Source organism: Micrasema longulum, unplaced genomic scaffold (genome assembly GCF_059751315.1).
Source record: "Micrasema longulum isolate JH-2025_06_02 unplaced genomic scaffold, ASM5975131v1 h1tg001969l, whole genome shotgun sequence".
Lineage (NCBI taxonomy): Eukaryota > Metazoa > Arthropoda > Insecta > Trichoptera > Brachycentridae > Micrasema > Micrasema longulum.
The window spans coordinates 379217-404040 of record NW_028279142.1 but is presented as its reverse complement, the minus strand read 5'-3'; the positions used below and the strand labels follow the sequence as shown (position 1 = coordinate 404040).

General features: G+C 31.2%; 1 protein-coding gene across 1 annotated transcript; it reads right to left on the bottom strand.

The window, feature by feature from the left end:
• Positions 1-1712: 1712 nt before the first annotated feature.
• LOC148273381 (putative peptidoglycan muropeptide transporter SLC46) lies at positions 1713-24766 on the bottom strand. The gene is made up of 9 exons (XM_088238794.1): positions 24628-24766; positions 22158-22371; positions 17205-17498; positions 15887-16039; positions 14025-14214; positions 11708-11809; positions 5082-5219; positions 3917-4000; positions 1713-2240 (listed from the first exon to the last, which is right to left on the bottom strand). Exons 1-9 carry the CDS (start codon positions 24681-24683, stop codon positions 1978-1980), a joined length of 1494 nt encoding a protein of 497 aa, XP_088094920.1. The 5' UTR covers positions 24684-24766; the 3' UTR covers positions 1713-1977.
• Positions 24767-24824: the final 58 nt, after the last annotated feature.

Below are 24824 nucleotides of genomic sequence, written 5' to 3'. Positions count from 1 at the left end.
AATTCTCCCCTGCAGAAGTAAGCAACCATTTTTTTTTAAAATATTGTATTTTTAAAATTTTTCTTTGTTCTAAATATATTTTTAAATAGGCTAATATGTCTTCTTGCCCATACTGGTCATTGTGGTTTCGGATGTGATAGGGTTTAAAGAACACCCTGTATAATAGGGAAATATCACTTTTAAAAAAAATAATTAAAATAATGAGAGTCAATGAAATACTGTCCAGTAAAAAAAATTGCTACTTATTAGAAGCATAAAAAATATTTTTAAATTTGTAATTTTGAATTCCCGCAAAAACGGTAATTGCTTTGGCTGCGCTCCTAATACGTCACGATTCATGTTCATTTCCACCATTGTTCTAACCGTTCATTTTTTTATGGAACATCATCACGAACCTTGGCGTCACAACTATCATTGCCAAACATTTCGCGTTTTTCTAGTGACTTAATTTTTTACAATTTCTTTTTTAAAGTTATGCATGAAAACATTTCTCCAAAATATCCATATTGAGTTGGAAAATACAATTTATTATTTTAAGTCCATTTTATATATTTTTATCGGTGTTCGTAGTGTGTGATATTTCCCTTATGCGAATTGTTAGTGTATAAACGAGTACATATTTTTATAAAAACATAATTATTGTGACAGATATCTCGATAACAGCATTTTCTTATTATTTTTTTTAGAATTTCTTTCTAGCTATGTAAGTTATAGATTACATTTTACGAATTTAATTATTATTGATAGCACAAAATAAAAAAAAACTCGATTCCTTATTCAATAATTTAGAAATTAACGTTATTTAATTCAAAATATTACGTTTCAAATCCTAAAAACGACATAGAATTTAATATAAATTCATATTGAATGTAAGATAATTATGAACCACACCTTGTGTAAAATAAAGTTTAATTGCTGTTTATTTTTAAGTGGCTACTGTCTGATAGAAACATGTACTGATTAGTGTGTTTGCCTGTCATTAAATAAAATAAAAGTGTTGAAAAAATAATTATAATCCAAAATTAAATCAATTAACCCCATTTTATTTTATCGTAACATGTAGATTTTTACCATTGGCATCGTATAAAATGCCATATAAAGTAAAGACTTCGCACATGGCAAGAATATTGGGTAGCCTCTTCCCACGCCAAGGGTAAACATCTTTTCCAACTGAAACCAAATGTAACAGAAAAGCCTTGATTTTCCAAAGTGATTCTGAACAAGTTTGAGACATCCTCCATATGCAGAATGCGCATTGGGCACTGCTGCAATGGTTCTCACCTGCTCAGAATCCATGTCCGGGACTCTGCCATTTGCGAATGTCAGCTAGATGAGGAAGATTTAAACCATTTTTTTTTGGATGCCCCATAAATGATTGTTATCCTGATTTCCTATCCGACGTCTCTGATATTAATATCCCATTCCCTATTCATATTCTAACTCTCCTGTCCCCACCCAATAAACGTGTATTTAAAATCCTATGTAAATATCTAGTTGTAAATGGTGTAAAGCTGTAAATATGTTTTATTATTATATGCATATATTATATTAAATACTAACATACTAACTTGTACATATTATATTACTAACACATGTGTATATATATGTAAAAAAAAAAAACAAAAATACTCGACACTGGCCAGAACACCCGAGTTGAGATGTGAAAAGGCCATGAAAAAACGAAGAAGAAGATGAAGAATATAAAGTAAAGCAACTTATAAATAAATCAATTATAATTTAACTAAATTTTTTGGTGAACAAAGTCTATTCTTTTTTCCAGAGCTTTGAAAACCATTTTTCGGTGGATATTTTTTTATCCTTCGGTGTATTGAGAAATGTGAACATTGAGAAAGCAAAAGATTTTTTTTTCGTTGTAATAAAACATTGACACCCATCTTTCGAACCACCGAAAAAATTATTCTCCTCAGTTAAGTTAATTTCATAAATTTAATTATTCCGCCTAGTTTACTAGATTTTTCAAACTTGTCCGCCATCTTTCTGGCTTACTTTAAGACACTTTAACGCCTCCGATTTGAGATTCTCGTCTTTTAGACTAAGTTCCTGTGGTAAGCACATGACAACTCCGTAGGCGATGATTTGTAGGAAACACGCGAATATGCTGATGAGGAGAAAACTGCTGGGGAAGAAGGACAGACTTGAGACGTATACATAGTTTGAAAGGGGCACTATGACGAATGAGAGGCACTTTTCCATTACTGCGGTGATGCTGTTGATTTTACCTGGAAAATGAATAAAAAAATATTGGTAAATAATAAATTATTATTACTTTTGTTGATGCCTACGTCGTATGCAGGTGACCGAAACTACAGAAGAGCTGAACTGACGACATCGCCGAACTCGTGATGGATGGAAAAAGGAAAGGAGTGCTCAGGACAAAAAATCATAAAAAATTTTGAAAGAGGCCTATATCCAGTAGGGGAGAGAAACGGGTTGATAGTAAAAAGAAGAACATATTAACATATTACAACAGCCATGAAGAATGTAGAAGTCTAGGCATCCACAGGGCTTATGGCCTGTCATTGACTGATTTAAGTGGCCACTTTACACTCTGTGTAACATTCACCATTCTGCCCAGATTCAAACATTTATATATATTTTTTTATTATAAATTTCATAAAAAGTCAATGTTTTTGTAAAATTCTTAACATATCTACTTTTACACATCTAGTAAATGTTATTTTATTTTATTTTATTTGGGAAATCAACTGTTCTACATTCATATTTTTAGTAAACAAACAGATATAGTGTCTAAACTCAGAACTAATAACAGATTTCCCTATAGTATACAAAGTTAGTAAAGAAAATATATTACATATCAAATAAATACATACAATGTATACATATAAAAATGTTATTTTCATGTACTCAATAATCAAAGATTTTTTAATATTCATTTTAAGAACATTAAGTTACTGTAAATTGGGCGGGATAAAGACAAAAATGCTTGAAGAGAGGATAAGGAGGGAAGGGAAGATGTACATATTTATTTTTATCACTGTAACTTTCCAAAAAAATAGACTAACTCTTGTGCTTGGAGACTTACACTGTATTAGGTGTTTATTCATAGTAGTGTATATATAATTTTAAGTACGAGTACATGAGAAAGAAAAATAAAAACATAGAATATATAAAGCAAAAACATAAAACAATAATACATTCATACTAATTAAAATTGAATGTACTTTTTACACGTGATCAAAAAATTTCTTTAGATTAACTTTAAATTTATTTATTGATCTATTATTTTTAATAGTTTTTAGTTAATTGGGAAGATTATTATAATTTTTTACACCTTTAAAGTTAAAGCTATTTTGACTATGACTTGTATGGAATTTAGTAATTTTAATATTATGTTGGTGTTGGTATCTGAGTGACTTATTCATCTCAAATTCTTTTGTTTTTTCTTCTTTATAAATTTGTATAATATATATTTTTTAAAAGAGTGTCTACTGTATATTCTTTCAATTCTTTCATCTGTTGATGTTTGTGAAGTAAAAGAGCTGAAACCTTTATTTATGCGGGTGAGATTCATCTAATTTAATTATTTCACCTACATACTGAATATTTTATTTTTTTCGTACTAAAATCTGTTGAAGCAGGGGGTTCGAACCTCGGACAAACTAATGCAGTGTCCGCAGCGCCACTGCAGAGCCAAAATCTGTTCCCTTTATACTGTTACTACAAGAAAAATATGGTAATATAGATTTTTTAAATTAACTTAGATTTTTGTTCATTGAAATTACAACGATCACAAAGGTACAAAAGCTTACTTTGTTCAGTTCTAAATTTGGTCCAACAGTGTGGGAAAATATGGAAGTCTAGGCATTAAAAGAAAATTTATTGAAATCAAACCTGTCTACAAACATTTGGACAGACTCGGAACTTTGTTGCTTACCTTGTTCGCTAGCTGTTATTTGTTTGTTCAAAACTGGCCTCTCAGCTATCATTACTGCTCTACTGAATACCCCCAATAATGTTGCTGAAATGAATAGGAAAAAATAAATTCGTACAGAACATTTAAGACTTTTTTTAAAAAATAAAATAAATATTAGCGTTTTTATAATGAACACAAAAATTACAATTTTGGGGGCCATTTTTAAAGAGTTGTAAATCACTCACTATTAGAAAATGGTAATCAAGTTGGCGTAGAGTGGGTTTTGAACGTCGGACCTCTGATCCGTGAGTCCGCAACACTTTCCACGGGACCACAACCCAAACATTTTTTTAGTAATGTAATAATATACGAATTCAGCTAGGCATCTAATGAGGAGGTTTAATGTTTTTATTAATATTTGTTAATAGACTGTAAAAGTAATCTAAAAAATATATTTTTTTAATTTTTATTTATCGTATTATCGGCGCTATAATTTTAAATTTTTTGTATTTCTGAAACTACTCCGCGAGTGACGTCTTAAGTTCTCTTCCGCTTCTTTACGGTCAGATCTGCCGATTGGTCCGTTGACGGTAAGTAAACCGGAAATCTTCCACAACTCTCTTATATGATTGATTCATATGAAGAAGTGACGTCGTTCAAAGTAACTTGCTTTAATTAAAATGTTTTTAAATACTTTTTTATGTACATTTTCAAGAAACTTCACTTCTTTTTCCGCGCATATGAAAACATTTTTGTCTCTAATTTCCTGTAGAACCGAAGTTTATTTTAGTATTTTGACTAACGATGTTTCGCATAGTAAGTGCATCTTTCGTAAGAATTTGTATTTGTAGTACAGCTAGTTACGCAATACTCGCACCGCAGACAAGTAGTCATCAAATCTGTACAAAAATAGATCTTTGACCGATACTATTTTACGCTATCATATTTGAATATTTGTCCTTATAATATTTATACCACACAAAAAAACGTGGAACAATAAAAACGAGATTAAATGTTATTTGCGTTGCATTTGAATTTTTCGTCAAATCGTGTAAAGTGGAGGCAAATATTGAATCAAGAACCACGGCAATAAACAGTAAAGATAAAACGTATTTGTTTGAATGTTAAACAGTGGAAAAGTAATTTAATAATAAATCAGTAGTTTGAATCTTTGTACAACACTTACATAAAAAAAGCATCCATGAGCGGAAACTAAAGAGCAGCATCAGGGTGGATGCGAGTTGAGACAAGGCTCCCATTAACCCTATTAGTTCGTCACGCATCTGCAATTTTCTTTTGAGGACATGTACGATGGTAAAAGAACCTAGAAAAAAGAATAAATATGTAGGTTTCTTCCCTCTAAAAATACAGGATCATATGAATCTTTGTATAGTTGTGTTACAAATCAAATAAAAAATAAACAGAGAGTAAAACTCTAAATCCATTTTGTAATGAAAAAATATGTTGACTTTTTTGAGGTTTTTCTCGATATACTCGTCATTCTTTAAAATTCTTTTAAATTTTCTAGGTCAACAAATTTTATTTATTTGATTTTGTTGTTATTAAATTAATCTCAATTAATAACATGAACATATTACAACAGAGATGAAGAACATTTAAGAGAAGGTAATATAGAAGTCTAGGCATCTACAGGGCTTATGACCTGTCAATGGCTGGTTTAAGTGGCCACTTTACACACTGTGTAACATTCACCATTCTGCCCATATTAGAACATCTATATTCCTTCAATTCTTTCATCTGTCGATGTTTGTGACGTTAAAGAGCTGAAACCTTTATTTATGCGGTTGAGATTAATCTAATTGAATTATTTCACCTACATACTAGGCAACGCCTGAAAATGTTATTTATTCAATATCTATACTTCTTCATGGACCAGGTGGATTTATCAACAATATTTTGAGTTTGTCCAATTTTTTGTAGACAATGACTGGATTCAACTCCCTGGGGAGCTGTTTATATTAACATATTACAACAGAGATGAAGAACATTTAAGAAAGGGGCTTTCTAATATCACAAACCTAATGCTTTACCATAATTACATATTGGAAGCCTTTAATGATAAAAATCAAGTTGATAGTATATACACCGATTTTACTAAGGCGTTTGACAAAGTCTCTCACAAAATATTACTAAGTAAGCTGTATGGTTTGGGTTTTCGTGGAGCTATCCTTGATTGGTTTCGAGCCTATCTATCTGACAGGTATCTATATGTAAAAATCAAAAATGTAAAATCAGACTGTTTTTCTGCCTCTAGTGGTCTTCCACAAGGCAGTCACCTAGGGCCTGTTCTTTTTCTAATGTTCGTAAATGACATTACATCCTGTTTCCATGATGTCGAAGTTTTGCTTTTTGCGGACGATATTAAAATATTAAAAAAAATATCGGACATTAATCATTATGAAACTCTGCAATCAAATATTAATAATTTGTATAATTGGTGTAAAAAAAATAATTTATTTCTTAATATTCAAAAATGCAAAATTATGACATTCTGCCACAACAGGAATCCCATCGTTTTCACGTATAAAATAAATTCTTCACCTTTAGAAAAAGTTACAGAGATGACAGACTTAGGTATTCTTTTTGACGAAAAACTGAGTTTTATTAAACATATACAAAACATTACAAATAAGAGCATGAGAACCTTGGGATTTTTGCTGCGAACGATACGGGATTTTGAGTCTATAAACATAATGAAAACATTGTATATTGCCCTAGTGCGAAGTCAACTCGAGTATAACTCAGTTATATGGTCACCGCATTACAGGGTTCATGTTAACTCTTAAAAGACTGTGCTGAATAATCCCTTTGCAGCCGGTGTGGTAACACAATGTGACCACAAGCATAAGTCGAGATATTTTGAAATGTAAGCTAAAATACCAAATTATTTACAATGGTATGTGTTAAAAATGATATTTATTCAAAGATGTTACATAAAAAATATAAAATTAAAGCATATTTATGCAAAATAAAGTTAGAAATTGTGTTCATTCCTTTTAAAATCCCGCCAGCAAGTGCTACCGCTCGCGTCTGGTTGTCGACTGAATTCCGAATTACATTTACGACTGAATTTAGCGGAAATAGATCAACCGGGAGACTAGAAAGTATGCTTTGCTAATACAACTCTTATTTAATGCAAAAAAGAATATCAAATTTTTATTGCAAATAAATACTAGATTTTATTAGAATAAATAAAAACGCTGTTAAAACATATTCTTAGAATAATATTGAAATAATACCTAAAAAAATAGCAAAAAAAAACTTGTAAGAAATATAATAATAGTACGTAATACGTAATATAATTAAATCATAATTACACATACACAAAAATGACAACGTAAACACGTGTTTTAAAACTAGTTACGAACAAATTTTTTGAACACTTTAAATTAAATAACTTTGGTTAGAACCAAAGTTATTTAGATTTAACGTTAAATAGATTTAACGGTTAAAAAAAGCTTTGAACATACTTTACAACAGTTTGTTATAACTTCAAAAAATATACGTAGAGTTGAAAAATCTTTTTAATGTCATTACAAATCGCTTCTTCAATAAACGCTTATATAAATTATAAAAGCCTGTCCAAGAATTGAGTCAAAACTCTGAAGCATTATAATTACTTAATTAATTTTTTGGGCACCTCAAAACACACAATTGTTTTCCTTTAACGTCGATAAATATTGCAGATTTAGTTTCGACGAGTTTCAGAAAAAACACGTGCACTATGTTTATTTGGGCATTTTTACACCATCCTGTTTTTCTTGTTACATCTTCTGAACTTTCGTGTGTTGGCAATTCAACATCATGGAAATTGATGGTTTGGTGCAAGAAGAGAAAGAACATGAATAGTGCGTTTCTAAAAACATTTCGGTAGCGTTCGTTTGCTTTCGGTGGAATTTCACACACTATGTTTACGTGTATTTACGTTAGAAACTACAAATTGTAAAGCTAACGACCGCGGAAAGAATATTCTTAAACTTCTATCGTTGATTCTCTAATCAGTGTTTTTTTTATCCATAATACAGTTACTTTATTTATATTTAAGTCAAGATTAAAATGTCACTATCTAAATATTTAAATTGTTCCTTTATCCTTCTTCTTTCCTTCCCACCCCCTCTCCGCTCTTCATGGTAAAGTATATATTTTTTAACTAAATGTTTAATTTGTTAATCTTTCTTTTTAATTTTTGTATAAAATTGTAAGATTCAATATGTCCATGTATTTATAATTTTCTCAAACTGAACGGTTTAAGTAGGTAGAAAGAAATTGCCTTAAGGTAATATGCCCGCCCTTACATGTATATATATATATATATACATATATTTATACATATATATATACATATATATATATATATATATAAAGTGTCAAATAAATAAAAATAAAGGAGTTTAAACAAGCAATATCCATCAGCTCCATCAAAACTCTAAGCAGGCACCTTCAAGTTTTTCTCATACAAGAATATTATCTTGTTAATTTGTCTCCAATATCCACAACTACTTTTGTAGGGTTGTAGTGAAGTATAATTTCTGGATTTTTCGCTCCCCTCTAAAACGGTTTCTCTTTATTCATTATCATTATCTGATTCTAAAATTTGGTCCCCCCTCAAACTCCTTTGGAAGGCTCATTTTCACTTTCTGTATTTTCACACTCAATATTGTCTTCCACGTCTAATACATCTTCTCTATTTTCCATCTCCATGTTACTTTCATCACTTGCATATTAAATATTCTCAATTTCTTTGTTATTAAAATTTCGAGACATCGCTCATCCGGGGCAAAAACGACACAACTAACTTTTTTTTTAAAACCGTGATAAGTATGTCACAAGTCTTATAAATACGTGTTTTATCCGGTGGAAAAACGGCAGAATGATAGTTTGACTACAAACTACCAGGGAGCATTTGTGCCAATGAAAAATTTGAACAATTTTGTAAGTACTAGTGACAACAACGCCTGATTTGTAAGTTGCGCGCGGGGACCTGCCGAAAGCGCTTGTGTCTGTGCCTGTGTAGACATAAAGGTGATTGTGACAAACTATTTGTAATTTTTTTTGTGTAACAACGACCCTACTGTGATTTTTCAGGACCACAAAACTGATGGAGGACCATCAGCACCACAAAATATTAACGGAGATTGGATGAGTAATGTCTGTAATTATGACGAAGATTTCTCGCTAACTGATAGTGGTGATGAATTTAAGCCTGCAGAAAAGGAAAAAAGAAGCCTTATATCAACATCAAGCTCATCATCGTCATCATCAAACTGAAGCTCATCATCGAGTAGCTCGAGTACTGATGTATCAATCATACGCGATGAGCCAAATAATGATTAAAGGAACCCTAACTAAAATAATCAACCAATAATGTCAAATAGTATTGAGATTTTTTTTTTTTAATAATGAGATAATAGTCTTTCGATAAGTAAATTTAAATAATAAATATATATTATCAGTTGATCTTATTTTCACCCACAGGTAATAACTTGCCATAATTGTCTAAAAATATATTATCCCAGTACAACAACGACGTAAATATAAGTATTAATATTTTTATTGGTATATTTTAAGATCATTTGAAGTAATTTTTGAAAACTTTTTGCAATCCGTTAACAAATTAACAGTCCAAACTAACGTAATATTCAAAAAAATTGTGAAAATATATTTTAAAAAGTAATTTATGACTATAACAATCTTTAATAAAATAAAATCATATTCACTGCAGTTATGTCGTTATTGCACCGGATGAGCGACATGATAAATTATGTAATGTTGTAATAACTTATATTTACATATAAGGTTTTAATCAAAAATCCTTGGGCACACTTCCACTTATTTGTTTGACCAATTAGCGCTTTCATCCTCTAATGGACATCTTCAGACTGGCGAATATTATACAATGTAAGGATGATTTACAGAAATCAAAATATTATCTTAAGTGTGGAAATGAGTGAAAGTGTACCAATTATTTTTGATTAATAACTTATATGTAAATGTATGTAAATATTACATCATTACAATGAAATTCCATCAAGAATTGTCAAAAAGTAATTTAAATCAGATAAATTGTGAATAAATTGTAGAAACATTTCGGGAACACGGTGTGTTAAATACAGCGTCAGCTCAATATACTACAAAAAACTTCACGCGACTAATGTGTTCTCTGTCCCACAAGTGGTATAATTCTGTATCGTACTCTTTCGGTATTGTTTTCTCGGTCACTCAAGCTCCGCCCCTAACTAATAGTGTCCTTGTCGGTCTTCTGATATGCTATATTCTCGTGCTCTTTCTTATAAAATTTAATAAACCACTTATAATACTGGCATCTCTTTCGTTTGTTTTAATTTATTTTACAAAATGAAGAAAATGTTTTTTAATAGAAAAAGCCCGTGCATTTTTTATAAAAATGTTTCCTTATTTTGGTGTAAAAAAGTCCATATAAAGATTACAAAAAATATGAGTTGGTTATTTAAAAAAATAAGAGAGTTATTAAATGTTTTTTACCCGAGGTAGACATCCGTTACCGCATAGCCACACATGAGTTAAGGACATTGAAAGAGTTCAGCATAAATTTTTGCGTTTTATCAATTTTAAATTAAGTATACCGATTGAATACATAAATTACTTATACTTAAATGATTATTTAAACATCCAAACATTAGAAAACAGACGAAAATTAAATGACTTGCTTTTTTTGTTTAAAATAATAATGTCGATGTTCGATTGTTGTGAACTTATCAATTTGATTAATGTGCGAGTGCCTGGTCGAGTTACCCGATGTAATACTTTGTTCTACTGCGGTCCATCATCGACCAATTACAGCGCGAATTCGCCAGTAATGCGGATGCATGTACTCGCGAACCAATATGCTAACAACATCGATGTCTTTAGCGTGAGTCTTGTAAATTTTAAATATCAATGTATATGTTCCTTATCAAATAGAACTTAATATTCTGTTCATATTGTATTTTATAACATTATGTACCTAGCTGCTTTAAACCTTTAATTGTATTTCTTTAGCTTGTTAAAAAAATAGAAATATATATATATTGCTTTAATTTTTTTAAAACCAACTTAACTTTAAAACACAGTTCTATATTTTATTACAGTATATTGTATTTTTTTTTTTTAATTTATGTTGTTAATACACTCATCTTTTTATTTTTATACCAACTATACTTCTTAACACTGTTCCTTTATTTTGTTCCTTTATTTTATTTCTTTATATTGTGTTTTTTTTTAAATCTATGCTGTTTATATACTCATCTTCTTTTTTTATACCAACTTTACTTCTTAACACCGTTCTATCTTTTGTTGCTTTATATTGTATTTTTTAAATTTAATGTTGTTTATATACTTATATTTTGTAAAATTTTCATGTATGTAAAAGCCTTATGGGCGTGAAAAAATAATAAAATAAAAAAAATAAAAATAAAATATGGGCAGAATGGTGAATGTTACACAGTGTGTAAAGTGGCCACTTAAACCAGCCATTGACAGGTCATAAGCCCTGTAGATGCCTAGACTTCTATTTTACCTTCTCTTAAATGTTCTTCATCTCTGTTGTAATATGTTAATATAAACAGCTCCCCAGGGAGTTGAATCCAGTTCTTGTCTACAAAAATTTGGACAAACTCAATATTGTTAATAGGTGTGACTGCGGAATAATGAATCAGACAAGTTCGTTTATTTTTTAGTTGAATAGAGTAAACGAAAAGCGTCGATTTTTTCTGTCAATTCGATGAAAAATATTATTTAATACAACTGAACCGTAAAAAAATTTATTATTTTTACCTGCTACTTGAATGATGCTCTTTGTTGCAGCAAACATTCCATACTCTACTTCCGACCAAGCGAACTTATTCCTGGTGTAAAGGTATGTGATGGATCCTTCATCTGAAAATAAATTTTACGAATATAAATACATGATATGTATAAACATCCATTTTTGATGTATTTAAAATCTTCAAATGCCATCATACGAGTTGGTTTAAAAATTATAAACAATGGCTAAAATATATAAAGGAGTAGGATCATTTGAACGCAGTTATGCAAAAAGCAGCCAGCCATAGAAAAGTGAAACTGAGATAATAACACGTGTGAAAAGACTGAATAAACAAATATCCACAACATTTGGAATGTTTTTGACTTTAACAAATGAGGAATATATTCGTTTTTTTTTACATGTCAAAAAATAATTTAATTACGTTTTTGACCAGTTTTAATGATTTTTAAATTGGTTAAGATTTTATAGTACTGTGGATGTTTTCTACAAATTGAGAAATACCTTTTTTGTGATTGATACCATTTTCAGAAGGCCATTAAAACAACTTTTTGTATAAAAGCGGTCTGGCTGTTTTTAGCAGAACATAGAATTGACCTTACTGCACCCGATAACATCAATATATCAATTTTTCAAAATTGTGGACTGGCTGCTTTCTGCATAACTACGTTCATTTACACAAGTTGGTACCTATACATAAATATTAAAAAATATTTTTGATTGTATGAATTTGGAAATAAAATTTATTAAGCCCTTACTTGTCGCTTACTATAAGAAAGTCTTTGATAGTCCGCACCATTATTCCTCTCGACAAGTTTCGATGCTTACTCAATGTAATTATTCCAAGATCTGTTAGAACTGCAGCTCTTTAATTCGTGGTCTCCACTGGAGTGAGACAAGGTTTTGTCCTTGCATGGTTCTAATTCTTTATATTAATGGATATTATTTTATGTAAATCAATACAACCTGACCAAAACATAGACGTAATTTCCCCCTCAATGTTTTGCAACTTAAAGTACTCTGGTATATGCTTCTTGGAGAACCTATAATGATTTCAGAAAATTGTTGGCAAACTGGATAAAAATTCCGCTCGTCTATATCATCAATATTTATACCTGAACGACCTAGATTGTGTGAACAAGTCCTGTCCTAACTTTGATCACTTTTATATAATAATGGTGATAGGATCAAGAAAGTTGACAGCATTAAAAATTTGGGAAATCACATAACTAAGGATGGTGGCATGTGGCATGCACAAAGAGCTCGCAACCCTCCTTGGAATTGCAAGAGCATAAAGATGCATGCTGTCTGTAAATCTAGTATATATTCATTAAACAGAATGCCGACTATTTAACTCCTGTACAATGACAGTACTGATAGTACATTATTTTTTATTTATTTATTTAACTTTTTGTACATGATGTTATTTGTGCATAAACGGGCTTATTGCCAAGTGGCAATTTCTTCCAACCAATCAATAAAATTATTATTTATTTTTAATTTTCAAGTTGAATAACATATTCAATAGAAAATAAAGATTAAAAAGCTAAAGATATATAAAAAAAAAATAAACGTATTTGTTTATAAATTACCTTAAATCAAAACAATTACTCAATGGGAAAAGGGAAAAAAGAGGAAAGAGGAAAGGAAGAGAGATTAAGGAAGAGAAAAATGAAGGCAGCTTCCGTGGCGTAGTGGTCAAGACGCTTGACTCACACACGAAAGTCTCCGGGTTCGATTCCCGGTGAGAACACAAAAAAAAAATAATGTGATTTTTCTCCAGCCTGGGTGTTCTGTGATGTAATTCACCACTGTAATTGGGCCTCCTGGCCTGTTGTAGTGCAAAAAAAAAGGAGATGTTTCTTCAGACGTGATTTAAACAGAGATAATGTAGTAACATCTTTGATGGTGAATGGGAGATGATTCCACAGTCGTTTAACATTTAAGAACCATTATCGAACACAGTTATTCAACATTTCAGAACCATTATCGAACACAATTATTTAACATTTAAAAACCATTATCAAAGTAGACGTAGCAACGTCTTGAAGGTACGGCTGTGGACCTGGCGTGGAAACGTACTGCGGATTCCTCAGAAAAGCCTTTACCCAAGTTGCCTCTTTTTCTCATCTGCAGGCTCCTGCGTCCTGGAAAGCCGTCGATGACGACTTTCCTACTGTATTCGGCCAAACTTGAGATTGAAGACGAGAGTTCTGACTAGCGGAAAAGACTTTTTAGAGTGTCCAGTGATGTTCACCTGCTCCAGTTAGGAGTTATTGTCAAAAATAAGGAGATAGATGATTAATATTAGTGATCTATTATACTTACTTATAAAGGTGATGGAATGGGAGCATGGTACAAGAACCATGAGCAGCACAATCAGCCTCCGGTTTCCTTCTCTCTTCTTGAAGACACACTTTAGTGATTGCAGCGGAAGTGTCAAGTCAAATATGTTTGGTATTTTCTCAGCGACATTAACGTCCTTAATCTTGTAGTACGCAAAAATTATCGATGTCAACTGAAAATGAAAAGGAGTTTAATACGCTAATTAATAATGATTGATTTAATCAAATTATTGAAGAATATCGTAAATATTGTTACTTGAATTACGCGCATGCATGTAGATTCGACAGTTAGCCCACCACATACCGCACACCGCATCTGAGGACATAAGTCTCCTTGGCGGTGCCCACATACATAAAAAAATACTGAACGAGAAAATCTACCCGAAGGAACTCTCTGCAATCTGGTAGTCTAAGCATATTTGTGCTGAAAGAAGATAATCCAGAAGTACATTATATGCACTTCACTGGATTTTGAAAAAGAGGGAAGTGAATGTTTCACTGACTGGGATTAAATTGATTGGACATGAACAATTCGCTGAAATGATAACGAAATGTTTTAAAAGCCTAAAATTATTTTTGAAAGCCACAAGATCTATATGTTCGACAGGACCTATAACAGGGCCATGAATAGTAGCGAGAAGCTCCATTCAGTTATCATAGAGAGCGGGAAAGGGGGAAGATCGCCGGATGTGTTTAGAAGATTGATTAACAATATTAAAAACAAACCGTTTTTCATTCAATTTATCATGACCTTTTAAAAAATTGCGTAGTCCAGATAACCCAAAAAGATTTGAAGCGCTGATAGATTGAAGAAAAAAAAATAAAGGTACCCTCCCTGAAGGGAATGATTCCTATCGCGATTGCCAAGAATTAAGATGAGCATTATAAGATAAGACTTTTTTTATAACCGATTGAGGCATTCCATCAGTTGGAAAAAGACGAACACCACCAATAACAGAGGAACGCTTTCTTTTTAAGTGAAAATTCGCAGATCGTTGCTGAACCTCCAAATTCAAAGGGGACAAGCTAGTAAGAACTGGGAGTACATCCGTCGAGCATGTCCTATACGCATAGCTAGTGCAGGTTGCCCTTGTTCACTTAAAATAATTCGTCTAAAATGTTGCAACTCATATAACAGCCAGCTGCATAGCACGCGATGCCTAAGAATATAGTTTTGTAATAGACTGTTGAAGTTTCAAAAGACAACCCCCAGATGGTTCTGGCCAAGTGTGCGAATTTGTGGAAAGCCATATTTCCTAAATTTACAGCTTTCCTTGCATGGTAAGTATAAGGCAAATTTCTTTAGGTTCTTAGGTTTGACAGTTATATTTTATTTATTTATGCTTAATTAAGTAAGTTCATACTCGAAACTCAAAACAATTATTACTCGTTGACCCACTACACTGTGGACAATGCGTGCGTATATACATCACGAAACTCTAAGAAATATCGTATAAAACACAGTTATGACTTTCTCCATTAAGTATATGGAGTTGGAAGTTGCCAATTTTGAAAAAGACAGTGTCACTTCTTTTAGCAAGTTGAGGGGAGAGATATGAAAAATACGTTAGTAAAGTTTGTTGGTCATTAGCACGTGTAATCAAGGACTTTGCAACTAGTGACCGTAATCTGAGATGTTTGTTTATCAAGAAATTTTAATGTAGAACGGAAAGTTATTTAAAGAACACTTGTACTAATTCCAACAAATTTAAGCTATACTAAGGTGGTTCAGAAAGTACGCTACTTTATAAAAACAGGGAGGTTCAAAATAATAAAAAATGGAATCAAATAATTTCGGAACAAAACAATATTTTTTTATTAAAATCTTAATATTTCAAAACGTACCTCTAATACAAGGGAGACAGCAAACATCCCCGTAAAACCTATGGACCTGTAGAGAACTGGGGCCAATAAAGACCCCATTACAATAAACAACGTGATAAATCCTGTATTGTTTCCCATCACAGTGGTAGTGCATCTTCCTGTTTTGTAACAGATCTAAAAACAAATGTGAAATAAGACATTTTCATACTAGCAAAATGTTAAATATTATCATTTTTATATGACCATTCAACTGAATTATTGCATCCATACAGCACCAAATTAAAGAACTTTGCATCCTAAACTTGATCCTCCCGAGTGACATGCTAAAATGAAGGATGATCACAAGCATCTAACGAAAATGAAGACGATTTTAGGCTTCCTAAGGTGAGACTAGCTGGAACTCTAAATAAGTAGGTAAGCTGTTTTCTAAAGTTTTTTTTAATGCTTAAAGAACTACCTATCTTTGTGGAAAATTATAATTCAATAGATTTAAATGAAATATTTTTGTTTTTAACGTACAACTTTATTTTTTTATAAAACTCTATGCCTTCTCCAGGGTTATTTACAAACTTGTAATGCAGAGTTAATTACAAATTGGTTTATAAAGGATCAAATATATTCCAATATTTGAGTTATTTTTTTAATTGCTTGTAATGAATTAAAAATATACAATTATTCATGTAAATGTCAGGTATGTCATGGGTGAACATATAAAGTTCTCCAAAACGAAAGCCATTTTTAGGAGAAATGTACAATTTTGGATTTTGTATCTAAGGGAAGAGACCATTGCAGGAGACTGCTGTGAGACGTTGAATAGATTTATACATAGTACTATTAAGCGTGTTGTCCAGATGTTCATTTAAACTTATGTTTGTTAATATTTTTCTATCTAGTATTTTTGAATAAGAAACATGCTTCCCCCTTTCTATTCTGTTGTATTCCAACTCAATACAGGGCTTTTGGCCTCATAGAGTTAGGGACACGTTATTATTTTTTTGTAATATGTATCTTTATATGAATAAATATTTTTTTTTAATGTTTAAATATCAATTTGTAAAATTAGTTTTAACGGCTAAATAAAGATACAATATGTGGTTCATTTAGTTGTCTGTATTTTTTTATTATTATATGCCTAATGTTTACTAGCATCTGTACCCGGAAATTTTAAACAGCTAATTTAGGCTCCTTTGAGAAGATTTGACTAAATGAGTTTTCAAAAGACAATCACCAAATATTAATTCTAACTTAATCATAAATCGTAGGGAGAATACTCAAAAGCAACAAAAATGTATTAAGAAAAATGCCTGCAGAATCAATATATTTGAATCAAGATACTTACATCTCCTAAATAGCTGAAACTGGACATAACCAACATGGAGAAGTTTCCTCCCAAAGACAGTGGGATTATCTCAGCATAAATAGCGTACACTGTTGACAGATTTGGGAATGCTTGGAAGATCAGCAAACTCAGTGATGTAAGGAACATTCCAGTTAGAGGAAGCATGATGAGGGGTTTTCGCCTGCCACTATTATCACTCCACGGACCGAGGAATACCAATAAGATGCTCGTTATCAATCCACCAACAAAACCGCTAACAACGGAAAGGGATGACACAATCCTTTGAGTCTCCATCTGAAAAAATGACGACATGATATTAAAACTCATTTCTGATATATTGAAACTGGCATCGCAGATTCGACTACCGCCGGTTGCAAGAAACAGTACAATAAATATTTTTTTCTCAACTGGTCCGGGCGTTGTGGAGTATATTTTATAACCTTCTTTCTCACCTGTTAACAACCCTCTAAAATAGAAACTTAGCAGGTTACTCTTTTTTTGAGGTTCCAAAGTGATGGGTGTACCTCGATTCTTTGTGTAATTTTACACAATCAACACGTTGGGGATTTAAACTCAAAACCTACATTTTCTATAAAATGAAAACAATTTATCTCGGAGTTAAAGCAAAGTGAAAAATTTAAAATTTTGGAGTTAGACGACCTAAAACCGGAATATCATAATTATTTTTTTTAAACAGTCTTTATTTAGTAAGAAATATACACAATAATACAATATTACAAAATACACAATACGGTATTTTGCAAAATTATATATTTTTTCTCGTTGCCCATTACGTAAACGAAAAAAAAACATTATTTGAACAAAAATTAATTTAATTAACTAATATTAACTTTTATTTAAACTCTACTGAATGTGTTTTATAATTTTTAGGCTTAATTTGTGTTATAAGTTTTGTAAAAGGCAATTTTGCAATATGTATGTTTATTTTTTTATCATTTTTTTTTTGTTTTTCTTAAGAGGTAAAACAGAGTATTCATAAAATAATGGGTAGTTACATAGCAATAAAATACATATTAACAATAAAAATAGTAAATCCCACAAAGGCATGACCTGTTCGTGGATATACAAGAAATGTTTATGAATTTTTGCTCCTATAATAAATAGATAAGTATAATATTTTTGTGTTAAATAAGAAAAAGAAAAGAAAATATTCTGTAAAAGATTATAATTTACTTTTTTATTTTAAAGTAATTAACAAGGAAATAAATAGTATTTTAAAAAAACATAAATATATTCCTTATTATTAAAGGGGAACAAAATATATCAACGAAAAAAAGAGTTCATTTCTTTAGTTTGAATCCAGGATAATGCGTGTTTTTTAAAAGAAGGAAAATTTTGAAAGTTTGGGATCAATAAAATATTATCAATAAAAAAAGAATTAAACATTTTTGGACCTTTAAAATAAAGTAAAATAAAACAACACCATTGATTTATCTTTTTTTTGTGTTATCCTAAAAATATTAATAATTAAAAATAAAATAAACGAACTATTGTAAGACGTCACTCCCCATTCTGTACACAAGAATTGTTTTTTTTTTTTTACGTAATGGGAAACGTTAGTGTAAATAAATTAATGAAATTAATATAAAAATTGTATTTAGTAGTAATATTGTAAACTTTATATTTGTTATCTGAATAAAAAAATTAATAAAAAAATAATAATATTAGGGAGTTACGTATTACAACAATGTAGTTTTTAGTTTCTCTTTTCAAGCAGGTATTTTCAAATTACAAATAAAATTACTGTATATGTCGTGTTTTCATAAGGTGGTCTTAAAAAGTAATTGTAACTGACTATGATTAAAGAAGTATAAAAGCTTTAAACTTTTGATTTGCCCACTTAAACCAGCCAATGAGATGTCATAAATTCTGTAAATGCATGCGCTTTCATATTCCTTCTTAAAACTGTTCTCCATCCCTGTTTTCATATGTTTAACTTGATAACTCTTCCTACGGGGTGACATCCTCCTTGTTTATGAACAGTTGGAGAAACTCAAAATATCGTTGATAACAACTATTATCTGTATTGTTTATCAAAATTTTATCTTATTGTATTTATAGTTACAGTACTATTTGTTTTAGCTAAGAATGTAGTCAAAGGAGTTGAATGATCACAACCTTTATCTGTTTGGCCTCAAGACTTCTAGTTTGTTTTATGTTTAACTAGGCAAATATAAACTTATACAAATTATCCCTGAGAAATCAGATTTTGGCGTCGCAAAAATCGGTGCCAATGTAAAGTTAATACGATTCACACTATTTCTAACTAAAACCAGGAATGGTTCAATAAGACTTGAAACAGGAAGAAGAATATCATAATTTCTCTATCAGCATGAAGAAAAAAATACTTTCTTAGACACTCTTTTCTTCCTCTCCTTTTTTTTTTTTTTTTTTTTATTTATTCATATTTTTCGCTTACAAACTATAAATTAATAATAAAAATAATGTGACCTCACTGGGGTTTCCCGTGCCGAGGACACTTAACAATTTAGTTTTTTTTTATTACATTTGAGAATAAACAGAGAAGACTCACTTAAAAAACAAACATAATTAACAAATATTCAGACAGTTTTAAAAACAAGGTATTTATATACATCTATATTATTTATATTACAAAACACACAATGAAAACAACAAAAACCTAACATAAGCCATACAGCTGTGGAGCAGTTGATTCAGCATTGGTATGGGCGAATGAGACAATCCATTTTACTTCTACCTAGCTCCACTATCCATTTTTTTATAGCCTTTTTAAACATTTTCTCATTACTAATTGCTTTAATAGATAGTGGAAGTAGGTTATAGATTTTAATTGAATAATACTCAAAATCCCTTTGTCTGAAAGTGGTATTAGTTTGTATTTGTTTAAGTTGTTTATGTGTTGAGGATCTAGTGATTATATTATTTGTATGTGATGTATTGTGGGGGTTATGTCTTTCATTTGAGTAAGAGTAGTTTTATTCCGTTTTCCTGCTCAATTTCTTTAACTTGAAGTTGTCACTATCGATATAAACTGAATTATTTATACATGGTATATAACTTCATATTCCTGCTGCTTTATTTAATTATAATCAATTGTTGTCTTCAGCAAATCTTTTAGGACTTTCTGATAGAAGAATCCTAACTGACCTAATATTACTTTTTAAAGTGATCAATTCATTAATTGACTGTCCTGATTTGCTGGAGTTGGTGTGTTTCCGTGTACCTGGTCGACATACCCGCCACAGATCTCCTTTTTGTTCTGCAAGTTCTAGGACCAACTATCACATGCACTCGCCTATCCCTAGGCTCCATAGATATGGCAATCAGTATGAGGACAAGGCTGATATATTTGGTTCTGAACTTGATAGTTATAAAACGAGTCTGATTTCTTTTTTTCTCTTGCAATATTATTCTTATAATTTTCTTTATATTTTAAAATGTTTTTCCTTTTTTTTGTTTTTTCATATTTATGTATTTATTTCGTTAATATTTTTGGTTGCTTATGTGTATTTACCTACTTGTTACTATTGTTATAGTTATGCAATTTTATAATTTTTTGTTATGTTTTTAAATATGTTTTTTTTTTTTTTTTAATATTTATGTTCAATATATGTTAAAGGCAATTCATGCCGTTTATGTAAAATAAATAAATAAATAAATAAAGCTAGTTCTATTTTGGTGAAAGGATCTATTTCATTTTGTTTTTTTTTATATTTTCACTTGCGCATTAAAACTAAAAAATAATATATTTCAGTTGTTGGTTACAATTTTGTTTACTTTATTCTTTATTCGGATAACCAACAGCTACATGTATATAATAAAAAAAACTAATAACATATAAGCATTATATAGGATTTTACGAACAGCACCCCAGTAAGTTAAAATATATTCTTAAACATAAAATAAACAATTATCTAAATCCAAAATTTAAAAAAATTAAAAAAAACTGCAAAATTATTTCGAAAGCAACCGCCGCACAGCATTATGATTATTTGCAATAAATCTATTTTTATTGATTTTTTTATTTCATTAAAATTATTGAGAGTTCACCATAAATATGAATTTTGCCTATAATTAGATGAGACAAGAGAAGTATGAAGAAAAAGGTTATTCCTAAGAACTTTTTGAGGAGTATAGAGAGTTTAGACAGCAATTTGAGACAGTCAATTGAACCAGATATGTTATTTACGGGTATTACTATTTGTCAATAAACTAGCCCATGTACAAATAAAGTTCTACAAAAATAAAAATATTTTTTTACGTCTTCGTCTTTAGTTCTTACTCACCGTTATATTCCAACAATTAACCGAATTATATCAAACACAAATATTATTCATATCCTATAATATATAATGTGTATTAAACTCGTATTAGCATTTTTTCCTCAGAGTAATAATGCGCTTGCTATAGAGGGGCCATATCGTTTTTTTGCATAGAAGAAAACCGTTACATATTTTTAGTTAGCGACAACTTCTCATCTCGCCATTTTGTTTTGTTTGACAACAGACGCGTAACGGATGCTTTCGTCGATGTGCTTGGCTTTGTTTGTAAATAACTCGTTACAATAAATAAAAATCGACAATGGTGAATCGCAGTATGTTCGGTTGCAGCAGTAGGAGCGTCAAAGGTGTACACGTTCAAAAGTAATTGGAATGCAAATGAGTATCGATATGGCAATTCTCGACCTGGGCACGGCCCATTGTTTTGCTGCGAACTGTACCTAACTTAATACTTAATAGTCATAGAATGGTTTTTCTACGTTTGGGCTCCTCTATAACATGCGCATTATTACTCTGAGATTTTTCCAGCATAATTAAAACAAAATTATGTTTTTTCATTGCTTAGATACATATAATGAGAATAATAAATATTATCTGTTAGTATTTTCTCCATTCTTAATACGGTACTGCGTACATAACATAAATGCATTAAGATATTGATGATTTTTACCTCTATGGCAGCTTTGACGGCGCCCTCCGAATGGTAGCACTGCTCGTAGGTGTACCCCAAGTCCACTAGGCAGGCCCTCTCTAGGAACATGTTCTTGAAGGCTATGAAGCCCATACTGAAGGAAATGGTCACACCAAACCACAGCGGTTCAATGGTCATACTTGGCCAAAAGCCCTGTTTCTTCTTCGTCTTCTCATCTTTAACGGGTTCTGCTCTGGAAAGAAATCAATCCGTAGTCAAAATAGGCGACGGTATTTTAACCATGTTCAAATCCCTAAGCCGGGTAAGCCAGCTAAAGAATAGAGACAGATGTTTGAGATCTGAACAAAATCTGCATCATCAGTCTACCCAAATTTGTCTACTTGTTTGGACATTTTTATAGATTGTATGATAGAACATTTAGAGAATTACTGAATGTTCCAATTTGGTGGACAGATGCAGATCAGATTTGTGGGCCTTGTGGTGTAGTATTCAGCTCGTTTGCCTACCACGTAAGAGGTCTCGGGTTCGATTCCTGACATGGTTGACTTGAAATATTTATCCAAATAGGAATTTTCACAGAGTAAGACTGATCGTCTTACCTTCATGTAACAAAAATGGTCAAGATACGCTGCGATTGGTGTACTAATGCAGTGATTTTTGCACCATTAGGTGCGGAAAGGTAATGATGATGCAGCTCATGTGTAAATCTCAAATATATTTATCGGCATTATTACCGTATAAGTAATTCAACTCTAAAAGACATCATCGAGATCACCACAAACCAATGTCCATAATTTGTCATCAGGATTCGTCCAGCGACATTGAAGAAGTTAAGAATTTAAAGTCAGTATATCCGTAGAAATATTTTGCTATACCACACCACTTCGCCTGTTTAACCTGTTCCCATAGTAACAGCAGAATATTAGTAAATTTATTTATTATTGGTTTTTTTGAAATAAACCAAATAAACACCTTTTATCATCCACCCGTAGTAAATTATACAACACGCTTCTGTAGATTAAAACCAATATAAGGTATATCCAGCTTATGCACCTATAAACTTCCTATAGAGAAACAATGAATTTTAACATTTTCATTTTCGTTTCTTGCCAAAAATAGTTAAAAAGATGAATCAAAATTATATTTGAATTCCCCTAACCGTATTCAAATAGAAATTTCTAATCCTTCGGGTATCAGGGTGCACTTTTTTTCCGATAACCTAATGATTAGGACGTTGTGTATTATAATCACCAAACTAAATCCTAAGACAAAAACATATTGTTCCGTATACTGCGCATGTAAATACTAGTATAATGTAATCAAATCAAACCAAACTCTCATGTTTATCTTGGAGATAATTGTGAATTTCATGCGGCAAAAGTAAAATACTATTTTTTTATGAATTTGATGAGACTCAGCTTTCATTTGTAGCGGAGTGCTGAGTCGTCGATCAGATCTAGATCTACGCTTGGGGAATTTAATATTGTTCTGTCCCAGGACTTGACCATTGTCCACATGTAAAAAGCAATTTCTAGGACAGAACGTTGTTCCGAGACATTACCATAGATTTTATTACGATTAAGCCGCATTGTCTTCTTGTGAACTCGCATAGTCGGGACCTTATGACAATAGCGATTTGTAAACGTGTCGCTCCCGCCCATTTTTTTTGCCCAAAATAGAAACAGCAAAAATCATTTTCATTATTTAGATCGACCTTTAACAATTCCAATACGTCTTGGTTTAAAATAAATAATATTTTTCGTGTAATAACTCGCTCATAATAAACGCCGTCGTGTATTCATTTTCGCAGCGCTCACGTGTGAACTGCTGCCGAATTTTCGTATTGTCACAGCGTTCTGTACTGCGCAGTCGAAGCTGTTCACGGAACTGGGACAAGACAATATTGTCATACCTATTGTATTATCCACTTGTAAACGGCTTTTAAGACATGCACCCTCTCATATTTTGAGAAAGTACTAATGAGGAAGTTCAGTGTCTTTTTTTGATTTTTTTATATTTTTTATTTGTTGATTGACTATTAAACTAAGCCAAGAAAATTATTTATTTTTTTAAATATCGTTTTATTAGCGCTATGATTTTTAAAGTTTTGTATTTCTGAAATAACTCCGCGTGGGACGTCAGAGGTTGTTCTTTGTTAGTTCTTTCCAATGGTTCGTTTACAGTTAGGCAACCGGATATCCTTCACAGCTGTCACATCATTGGTTCGTTCATATGAACCAGAGACGTCAATCAAAGTAGTGCGTTTTTATTCAAATATATTTTTTTTTTTTCGTGCATTTTCAAGAATCTTTGCCGTACAATTTAATGTTTTAATTTTTACCGCGCGCAAGAAAACATTTTTTGTATCCAATTTCCCGTAGGGCTAAAGTTCCTAATGTAAAAAATTTGATGTAATAATTAATAATAGAACCTGGTGCTAATATAATGTGTAATTTAACATTGCTAAAATAAATAAATGTCAACTTACTTTTTGTCCGGATTGAGGCCTAACATCTGATCTTGTAGGTCTATGTCGGTATCCATTATAAGGGTTGGAACAACGTGAGCACTTCAGTACTGTTTAGGAACTACTGACCATTTGTGTTCTACGAAAACAATCATTAGACGAATGTCATTCCTTATGTGAAATTATTTGTTTAGCAAGATACAGTGTCATCATAACAA

Coding starts and splice junctions, on each gene's coding strand:
- LOC148273381 (XM_088238794.1), bottom strand. CDS start 24,683: ATGGATACCGACATAGACCTACAAGATCAGATGTTAGGCCTCAATCCG. Junction 22,372..24,627: donor GGCCTCAATCCGGACAAAAA/GTAAGTTGACAT, acceptor ATTTCTTTCCAG/AGCAGAACCCGTTAAAGATG. Junction 11,810..14,024: donor CCATTCCATCACCTTTATAA/GTAAGTATAATA, acceptor ATTTATTTTCAG/ATGAAGGATCCATCACATAC.